This window comes from Salmo salar, chromosome 10, assembly GCF_965601325.2.
Source record: "Salmo salar chromosome 10, fSalSal1, whole genome shotgun sequence".
Lineage (NCBI taxonomy): Eukaryota > Metazoa > Chordata > Actinopteri > Salmoniformes > Salmonidae > Salmo > Salmo salar.
Window position 1 is genome coordinate 104,654,847 of NC_138300.1, and position 10,784 is coordinate 104,665,630.

Below are 10,784 nucleotides of genomic sequence, written 5' to 3' on the forward strand. Positions count from 1 at the left end.
GGTTCCCCTATTGATGTCACTTGTTAAATCCACTTCAATCAGTGTAGATGAAGGAGACAGGTTAAATCATATTTTTTTTACCTTGAAACAATTGAGATATGGATCGTGTATGTGTGCCATTCAGAGGGTGAATGGGCAAGACAAAATATTTAAGTCCCTTTGAACGGGTATGGTAGTAGGTGCCAGGTGTACCGGTTTGAGTCTGTCAAGAACTGCAATGTTGTTGGGTTTTTCATGTTCTACAGTTTCCCGTGTTTATCAAGAATGGTCCATCACCCAAAGGACATCCAGCCAACTTGACACAACTGTGGGAATCATTGGAGTCAACATTGGAGTCAGCAACATCCCTGTGGAACGCTTGACACATTGTAGAGTACATGCCCCGACAAGGCTGTTCTGAGGGCACAAGGGAGTGCAACTCAATATTAGGAAGATGTTCCTAATGTTTTGTACACTCAGTGTATATTACAATAGGCAATACACAAACCTGCTTACTTGCCAAAAAAAGTATTCGGACCAATGGTGGCTTTGACGAGGCAGCACCCCACCGCAGGCAGGCCAATATCCTGTGTATGTATTTATATAATATCGCTTCCCAGGCTACATAGCTATGGTGTAGTATATACAATATTCAGAGACAGTCTCTGGTTCGGCGAGATTAGTATTTGTGTGTTTCTTTGTTTCAGAGTATCCCAGCAGCAGTTGTCAGCTTTGCCATTGCCAAAAACCATCATGTTGCAGTGAGTTCACAATAAATAATCTTCACTACTCAATGAGCATGTGTATTTTTTGTGTGAATTCTGTCCATGGGCTACTGATCTAGTGCTTGTCTCCTGCTGTCCATATGTCCCCTTAATACTGTAAACAAGTCCCCTTGATTTTAGAAGCATGTCCCTGATACAGCTGCTAATATATTGTACCTTTGTGATTGACAGGTGTCAGATTTCCAGGTGGTATTTGTGTCAACCTTTGCTGTGACGACTACCTGCCTGGTGTGGTTTGGCTGTAAGCTGGTGTTGAGTCCCTCTGCTGTCAATGTGAGTCTACAGCCAATCATTTTTTTTCTCAATTGTGTGTACACTTTATGTGGTTACCGTAATGCAAAGCTTTGAGGGTCTTCAATTGTTTGTTTGCATGATATGCCACACACACACACACACACACACACACACACACACACACACACACACACACACACACACACACACACACACACACACACACACACACACACACACACACACACACACACACACACATCGTAGTATACAGATGTTAAATGCATCTCTCTCCCTGTCTCTGACCCTGCTTCCCTCCTCTGTCTCTCTCTCCCATGGCCCTATCCCCTGTTCAGATCAACTTTAACATCATCCTGCTTGTTCTGCTGGAGGTGCTGATTGCCAGTACAGTCATTCTGTCAGCACGCTCCGCAGAGGACTGCTGCAGCCACAGGAAGGTGTGTGTGTGTGTGTGTGTTTTTGTGATTGTTATTGCTACAAAGTGATTGTTATTGCTACAAACACAGTTTGTGCATTTGTTAGCTGCACAGTAATTTGTGCTGTATTGTGTGGTGTGTAAGATTGTTTGCCTGCATGCCATTTTAAGATACCGCCCTCTCTCTCTCTCTGTCTCCCTCCCGCTGCATGTTATCTCTTCCACTCTCCATTTCTCCCTCTCCCTCTCCCTCTACCCCACTTTGTCTCCCCTCCCTCTCTCCCTCAGCCAGTTACGTATGATGGTCCTCTGGTTCTGACCCCTGCCGTCTTTCCCACTTGACTTCTAAAGGCCTACTCTGTGAGCACATAGACACGGAGTTTGTGTGTGTGTGAATGAGATACATTAGACAGTCTACTATGTACTGTACTCCTAACAGCGAATGTAATGTTTGTGCATTGAAACACCACATATACTGTACAGTACACTGGCTACATGTTTGTTCTTCATTTGCACCAATAGTCACTGCTGTGTATTCCCAATAGTCACTGCTTTGTATTCCCAATAGTCACTGCCGTGTATTCCCAATAGTCACTGCCGTGTATTCCCAATAGTCACTGCTGTGTATTCCCAATAGTCACTGCTGTGTATTCCCAATAGTCACTGCCGTGTATTGCCAATAGTTACTGCCGTGTATTGCCAATAGTCACTGCCGTGTATTCCCAATAGTCACTGCCGTGTATTCCCAATAGTCACTGCCGTGTATTCCCAATAGTCACTGCCGTGTATTCCCAATAGTCACTGCCGTGTATTCCCAAAAGTCACTGCCGTGTATTCCCAATAGTCACTGCCGTGTATTCCCAATAGTTACTGCCGTGTATTCCCAATAGTCACTGCTGTGTATTCCTAATAGTTACTGCCGTGTATTCCCAAAAGTAACTGCTGTGTATTCCCAATAGTCACTGCAGTGTCTTCTCAAGTCACTACTGTGTATTCCCAATAGTCACTGCCATATATTCCCAATAGTCACTGCCATATATTCCCAATAGTAACTGCCGTGTATTCCCAATAGTTACTGCAGTGTCTTCTCAAGTCACTGCCGTGTATTCCCAATAATAACTTCTGTGTATTCCCTATAGTCACTACTGTGTATTCCCTATAGTCACTACTGTGTATTCCCAATAGTAACTGCCGTGTATTCCCAATAGTTACTGCAGTGTCTTCTCAAGTCACTGACGTGTATTCCCAATAATAACTTCTGTGTATTCCCTATAGTCACTACTGTGTATTCCCAATAGTAACTGCCGTGTATTCCCAATAGTTACTGCAGTGTCTTCTCAAGTCACTGCCGTGTATTCCCAATAATAACTTCTGTGTATTCCCTATAGTCACTACCGTGTATTCCCTATAGTCACTACCGTGTATTCCCAATAGTCACTGCTGTGTATTCCCAATAGTCACTGCCGTGTATTCCCAATAGTCACTGCTGTGTATTCCCAATAGTCACTGCCGTGTATTCCCAATAGTCACTGCCATGTATTCCCAATAGTCACTGCCGTGTATTCCCAATAGTCACTGCTGTGTATTCCCAATAGTCACTGCTGTGTATTCCCAATAGTAACTGCCGTGTATTCCCAATAGTCACTGCTGTGTATTCCCAATAGTCACTGCTGTGTATTCCCAATAGTCACTGCCGTGTATTCCCAATAGTCACTGCTGTGTATTCCCAATAGTCACTGCCGTGTATTCCCAATAGTTACTGCCGTGTATTCCCAATAGTCACTGCTGTGTATTCCCAATAGTTACTGCCGTGTATTCCCAAAAGTAACTGCTGTGTATTCCCAATAGTCACTGCAGTGTCTTCTCAAGTCACTACTGTGTATTCCCAATAGTCACTGCCATATATTCCCAATAGTCACTGCCATATATTCCCAATAGTAACTGCCGTGTATTCCCAATAGTTACTGCAGTGTCTTCTCAAGTCACTGCCGTGTATTCCCAATAATAACTTCTGTGTATTCCCTATAGTCACTACTGTGTATTCCCTATAGTCACTACTGTGTATTCCCAATAGTAACTGCCGTGTATTCCCAATAGTTACTGCAGTGTCTTCTCAAGTCACTGACGTGTATTCCCAATAATAACTTCTGTGTATTCCCTATAGTCACTACTGTGTATTCCCAATAGTAACTGCCGTGTATTCCCAATAGTTACTGCAGTGTCTTCTCAAGTCACTGCCGTGTATTCCCGATAATAACTTCTGTGTATTCCCTATAGTCACTACCGTGTATTCCCTATAGTCACTACCGTGTATTCCCAATAGTCACTGCTGTGTATTCCCAATAGTCACTGCCGTGTATTCCCAATAGTCACTGCTGTGTATTCCCAATAGTCACTGCCGTGTATTCCCAATAGTCACTGCCGTGTATTCCCAATAGTCACTGCCGTGTATTCCCAATAGTCACTGCTGTGTATTCCCAATAGTCACTGCTGTGTATTCCCAATAGTAACTGCCGTGTATTCCCAATAGTTACTGCTGTGTATTCCCAATAGTCACTGCCGTGTATTCCCAACAGGTGATTGAGGTGATAGCAGAAATCTCGGCTGTGTTTGGCGGTGTCATCGCTCTCAACATGGACGCCTTGCTCCTGGGTCCATACCTGTCTGTCACCTTCTTCTGGATCTTAGTGGCTGTAAGGCTGCGTGTGTTACAATGGGTCTACACCATTGGTTCACAAATATTTTGTACCCCACCACAGACACAAAACTGCTTCCAGACATATCCAGTCATTATTCATGATCCAATAGAGTCTGGCTGTGACTCAACAATGGGTGAAAGACTGAAACACCTCTATTTTGTTCCCTGTCTCTGCAGTATTTCCCCAGTGCCATTGCCAGCGATGTCGTAGTAGAATACCCCAACAAGTGTCTGGTGAGTTTTTAAAGGTTATGTATTCTGGACAGGTGTCATGCTCAACCATTACCTCACTGAATGATCCCCCTCTACCCCTAAGGTGGATATGTTGATTGCCATCAGCAGTGTGACCTCCCCCCTGCTCTTCTCAGCCTCAGGCTTCCTCTCCTGCAGTGTGCTTAATTTCATTGACATCTTCTTGTATGAGGTGCCTACAGCTAAGGTGAGCTGCCTAGTGTTCTGTGATAGATAGAGTCTCTGTACATGGGATGAGTTCATTAGGACTGCCTCAGGTCAGCCTCCAGCTCAAAGTCATTGTCACTTGTGAATCCAATGTTTTGAGAATCATGGTCAAGGTATAACTAACAACTCTGCAGAAATTGTACAAACATACAGAGCTTTTCATGTTTTTTTATTTTTAAATGTAACCTTTATTTAACAAGGCAAGTCAGTTAAGAACAAATTCTCATTTACAATGACGGCCTACATCGGCCAACCGCGGATGACACTGGGCCGATTGCGCGCCTCCCTATGGGACTCCCAATCACGGCTGGTTGTGATACAGCCTGGATTCGAACCAGGTTGTCTGTAGTGACGCCTCTGGCACTGAGATGCAGTGTATTAGACCGCTGCACAACTAGGGAGCCCATGTGATGGTATTAACTCAGATATTGAGTGAATCCAACGTTTTGAGAAAGGGACAATCAACATGTTCAAAATGTATATACTTAAAGACGTCCTCTAGCGATTGTTGAACTTTTACTGTTGAAAAGTGATATCCCAAGTTTGAGCAAATTAGTGTTTTTTTTAGACACAACTGCAAACTTCAAAGAGTAGGACATTCAATGAGTTAGTCTGATGGGAATTTGTGACGTCATCGGCCTCCCCTTTGTCAGAGGAAATATAGAGGAGCAATAGACTTGTGTAATGCCATGACTTACCTGGACCACCTATTGAGATGTGCCTTTTGTTATGTAAATCAGGTGTTAAGTGAGGTGAAAATGAGACTGGAGTGACACTTTAATGACTCTGTGGTTACAACTCAGATGGCGTACAAAAACAATATGTATGTGAGTCCCCTAGCAATCATATGACATCCTGCTGCTGATTCTGATGGTGTTGCTGCTGGTGCAGGCAGTTCTGACTCTGGCCACCGTGGTGCACTGTGCCTCCTACAAGAGTCAGCTCCTCATGGGGGCTCCAGAGTGGGATGACAGCCAGCAGCTCCCAGCTCTACACTTAGAGGTACATTACAAACACATTCTGTACCTACTGTTTACACAGTCATGCAGATTCACATAGACATGAACTAGGACTGCTGCACACATCAGGCTCTCTCCTCTCTCTCAAACACATGCACGTACACCACACACACACACACACACACACATGTACACACACACACACACACACACACACACACACACACACACACACACACACACACACACACACAAACATAGAGTTTTGGCAGATGTGATGTTGTGCTCTATGACTAACTGATGTAGAGTCACTGATGCTTAGATAGCTGGTACATCTCACATCAGTCTCTCTGGAAATGTCACTGACGTGTGAGGAGGACTGACACTTATGTAGCACATGAAGATGTGGGAAACTTACTCCTCAGCATTGTATCCATGTTTACGTCGCTCAAGAACTAGCTTTTGAGTGGCACGACGAGTATAGATGCTTGAGGGAGGATGGTGTTTGTAAAGCAAAGGTCCCGGGTTTGAAACAAGTACAGTGCATTTGGAAAGTATTCAGACCCATTGACTTTTTCCACATTTTGTTAAGTTACAGCCTTGTTCTAAAATTGATTGAATAAATGTTTTTCCTCATCAAATCTACATGGAATAATCCATAAAGACAAAGCGAAAACAGGTTTTTAGAAATGTTTGCAAATGTATTAAAAATAAAAACAGAAATACCTTATTTACATAAGTATTCAGGCCCTTTGCTATGAGACTTTGAGTTTGACTTTGAAACTGAGCTCAGATGCATGCTGTTTCCATTGATCATCCATGAGATGTTTCAACAACTTGATTGAAGTCTACCTGTGATAAATTCAATTGATTGAACATGATTTGGAAAGGCACACACCTGTCTATATAAGGTCCCACAATTGACAGTGCATGTCAGAGCAAAATCCAAGCCATGAGGTTGAAGGACTTGTCCATAGACTTCCGAGACAGGATTGTGTCGAGGCACAGATCTGGGAAAGGGTACCAAAAAATGTCTGCAGCATTGAAGGTCCCCAAGAACACGGTGGCCTCCATCATTCTTAAATGGAAGAAGTTTGGAACCACCAAGACTCTTCCTAGAGCTGGCCGCCTAGCCAAACTGAGCAATCAGGGGAGAAGGGCCTTCGTCAGGGAGGTGACCAAGAACCCGATGGTTACTCTGACAGAGCTCTAGAGTTCCTCTGTGGAGAAGGGAGAACCTTCCAGAAGGACAACCATCTCTGCAGCACTCCACCAATCAGGCCTTTATGGTAGAGTGGCCAGACGGAAGCCACTTCTCAGTAAAAAAGGCACATGACAGCCGTCTTGAAGTTTGTTAAAAGGCACCTAAAGGACTCAGACCATGAGAAACAAGATTCTCTGGTCTGATGAAACCAAGATTGAGCTCTTTGACCAGAATGCCATGCGTCATGTCTGGAGGAAACTTGGCACCATCTCTACAGTGAAACATGGTGGTGGCAGCATCATGCTGTGGGGATGTTTTTCAGCGGCAGGGACTGGGAAACTAGTTAGGATCGAGGGAAAGATGAATGGAACAAAGTAAAGAGAGATGATGAAATCATTGATGAAATCCTGCTCCATAGCGCTCAGGACCTCAGAAGGTAAACCTTCGCCCCAGTCTAACAGCACAACAACCCTAAGCACACAGCCAAGACAATGCTGGAGTGGCTTCGGGACAAGTCTCTAAATGTCCTTGAGTGACCTAGCCAGAGCCTGGACTTGAACCTGATCGAATATCTCTGGAGAGATCTGAAAATAGCTGTGCAGCAACGCTCCCCATCAAACCTGACAGAGCTTGAGAGGATCTGCAGAGAATGGGAGAAACTCCCCATATTCAGGTGTGCCAAGCTTGTAGTGTCATAGTCAAGAAGACTCGAGGCTGTAATTGCTACCAAAGGTGCTTCAACAAAGTACTGAATAAAGGGGTCTGAATACTTATGTATATGTAATATTTCAGTTTGTAATTTTTAATACCTTTGCAAAAATTTCTAAAAACCTATTTTTGCTTTGTCATTACAGGGTATTGTAACCGTTTAATCAATTTTAGAATAAGGCTGTAACGTAACAAAATGTGGAAAAAGTCAAGGGGTCTGAATACTTTCCGAATACACTGTATGTGCTGAATCGAGAGGAAGTGGTACTCGCTAAGCAAGCAGCGTGATGTCCTTTACACTTATGTCTAAGCCGGTCATTCATGGAGTAACAGTATGTTGTGCAGTGACGACATGCAGACTGCAGTGACAAAAGTCTCTCTATTTTCTATTCCAACCTCTCTCCTATCTATCCCCTCTTCCCTTTCCCTTCTTCCCTCCCTCCAGCTTGCTCTCTCAGCAACAAGCATCCAACAAAACACTGCGGGACTTTGACAAAGACAAGGCCTGGAAGGCGGTCGTGATCGTGACACACTGAACAGAGGAGGAGGAGAAAGGGGACAAAACAGAAAAGACAGACAGGGGAGAGGAAAGAAAAATAAATCATAAATATCAGTAGTCAGTTTCACTGCGAGATAGAAGACAAGGAGGAAAAGAGATAGTAAGATGAGAAAGTTGGAGCAAAGAGGAGGATGACAAAAGAGTGAGGAATCGAGAGGAGGGATACAGGATGAATTGTGTGATGTTATAAGCATTCAAGTCTCTCAGATATAAAATGTTTATACTTGCTAAAACAATCTGCTTACTGTGTACAATCTGTAGACCATTGGGTACTCTCATTCCTCTTTGTGTTGTATTTGCAGCTCAGTATAATTTTGGTCTTTGTCTATATGTAGTGAACTTTACGCATAGGACTTTAGGTCTAATTGATATTGACATGAAGATGTGTAGAGTGCATTCAGAAAGTATTCAGACCCCTTGACTTTTTCCACATTTTGTTAAATTATATACTTTTTCTAAAATGGATTAAAAAACAAATTCCCCCCTCATCAATCTACACACAATACACCACAATGACAAAGCAAAAACAGGTTTTTAGACATTTTTGCAACAAAAAAAATACATTTCACATTTACATAAGTATTCATACCCTTTACTCAGTAGTTTGTTGAAGGACCTTTGGCAGCAATTACAGCCTCGAGTCTTCTTGAGTATGACGCTACAAGCTTGGCACACCTGTATTTGGGGAGTTTCTCCCATTCTTCTCTGCAGATCCTCTCAAACTCTGTCAGGTTGGATGGGGAGCGTCATTGCACAGCTATTTTCAGGTCTCTCCAGAGATGTTCGATCGGGTTCATGTCTGGGCTCTGGCTGGGCCACTCAAGGACATTCTGAGAATTGTCCCGAAGCAACTCCTGTGTTGTCTTGGCTGTGTGCTTATGGTTGTTGTCCTGTTGGAAGGTGAACCTTCGCCCCAGCCTGAGGTCCTGAGCGCTCTGGAGCAGGTTTTCATCAAGGATCTGTTCATCATTCCCTCGATCCTGACTAGTCTCCCAGTCCCTGCCGCTGAAAAACATCCCCACAGCATGATGCTGCCACCACGTTTCACTCTAGAGATGGTGCCAAGTTTCCTCCAGACGTGACGCTTGGCATTCAGGCTAAAGAGTTCAAGCTTGGTTTCATCAGACCAGAGAATCTTGTTTCTTATGGTCTGAGAGTCTTGCTCAGTTTGGCCGGGCGGCCAGCTCTAGGAAGAGTCTTGGTGGTTCCAAACTTCTTCCATTTAAGAATGATGGTAGCCACTGTGTTCTTGGGGACCCTCAATGCTTCAGACATTTTTTGGTACCCTTCCCCAGGTCTCTGAGTGCTACGGACAATTCCTTCAACCTCATGGCCTGGTTTTTGCTGTCAACTGTGGGACCTTGTATAGACAGGCGTGTGCCTTTCCAAAACATGTCCAATCAATTGAATTTACCACAGGTGGACTTCAGTCAAGTTGTAGAAACATCTCAAGGATGATCAATGGAAACAGGATGCACCTGAGCTCAATTTCGAGTCTCATAGCAAAGGGTCTGAATACTTAAGTAAATAAGGTATTTCTGTTTTTCTTTTTAATACGTTTGCAAAAATTTCGAAAAACCTTTTTTCGCTTTGTCATTATGGGGTATCATGTGTAGATTGATGAGGGAAAAAAATAATTGAATACCTTTTAGAATAAGGCTGTAATGTAACAAAATGTTGAAAAAGTCAAAGGGTCTGAATACTTTCCGAATGCACACAGTACCTTCGGAAAGTATTTAGACGCCTTCGGAAAGTATTTAGACCCCTTGACAGTCAAACGGAAATACAAAAAAAAATCTGTTTGACTGTGATCCTGACTCAGTTGACATGCCAGTAAGTGAAATCAAACAGGTGATCAATCTGTCATGTGACCGAATGCTGCAGACAACACATTCATGGGTCACTATGGAGGATTTTGGTTCCTCACTCAAAGGGAATAGTGTGCCGTCTCCCTCCGAGCATTACAACTCATGGTATGCTGATTCAGTGCTGTCATCCGCAATAAAAAAACAAATATCGATTCAGGTTAGATGTGACAGCACTGTTGACCACGCCCCCTGACTTTGAGACCTCGGTGGCGACTTGCATCAAGCACACCCATCTCCTTAGCCTCACAGTAAAAGTGTATGATGGTGAGTTGAGAATAACATCAGAAATACTGTTGGAATGTTTTACAATTGACTGTAATAGCCCCAATTAAAAAAGTTAACATTGGCTGTTAATTACATCATTCTTTTTCACATGATTAGGGTCTTGAGAATTTTCAGATATCAAAATTAGGTTGTGGGCCCAAAAAAGTTTGGGAACCACTGCCTTAACTCTTTTAGCTAAACCTTCCCCTAACCTTAATCCTTTAACCTAACTCCTAACCTTAACCCTAACCCCTGGCTTAGCTAACGTTAGCCAGCTAGCTAATGTTAACGTTAGCCACCTAGCCACTTAGCTAACATTAGCAACAACAAATTTGGAATTCGTAACATATTGTACGTTTTGCAATTTATTTCGCAAATTTGTAACTTATTATACGAATCGCAATGCATAGCATATTGCACGAATTGCAATTCGTAACATATCATACGAATTGTAATTCATAATTTATCATCCGAAATGAATGATGAACATCCACAAATTAATACATTCCATACAAAACGTAATATATAAAACTAAATGGAGTGTCTCCGGTTGCAGCCACAACACATTCAATTGCTTGCTTGATCACCATTGCGATGCAGTAGTGGTGGAGAGGAAATCCTATATTTGGAA

The 10,784-nt window shown here is 43.1% G+C and overlaps 1 protein-coding gene across 1 annotated transcript; it reads left to right on the forward strand.

The window, feature by feature from the left end:
- The first annotated feature begins 519 nt into the window (after window positions 1-519).
- Window positions 520-10,235, forward strand: LOC123724508 (membrane protein MLC1). The gene is made up of 9 exons (XM_082956630.1): window positions 520-570; window positions 663-740; window positions 936-1,037; window positions 1,355-1,456; window positions 4,011-4,127; window positions 4,310-4,366; window positions 4,449-4,571; window positions 5,432-5,593; window positions 7,908-10,235. Exons 1-9 carry the CDS (start codon window positions 520-522, stop codon window positions 7,953-7,955), a joined length of 840 nt encoding a protein of 279 aa, XP_082812756.1. The 3' UTR covers window positions 7,956-10,235.
- Window positions 10,236-10,784: the final 549 nt, after the last annotated feature.

Coding starts and splice junctions, on each gene's coding strand:
- LOC123724508 (XM_082956630.1), top strand. CDS start 520: ATGGTGGCTTTGACGAGGCAGCACCCCACCGCAGGCAGGCCAATATCC. Junction 4,572..5,431: donor ATGAGGTGCCTACAGCTAAG/GTGAGCTGCCTA, acceptor TGAGTCCCCTAG/CAATCATATGACATCCTGCT. Junction 5,594..7,907: donor TCCCAGCTCTACACTTAGAG/GTACATTACAAA, acceptor CCCTCCCTCCAG/CTTGCTCTCTCAGCAACAAG.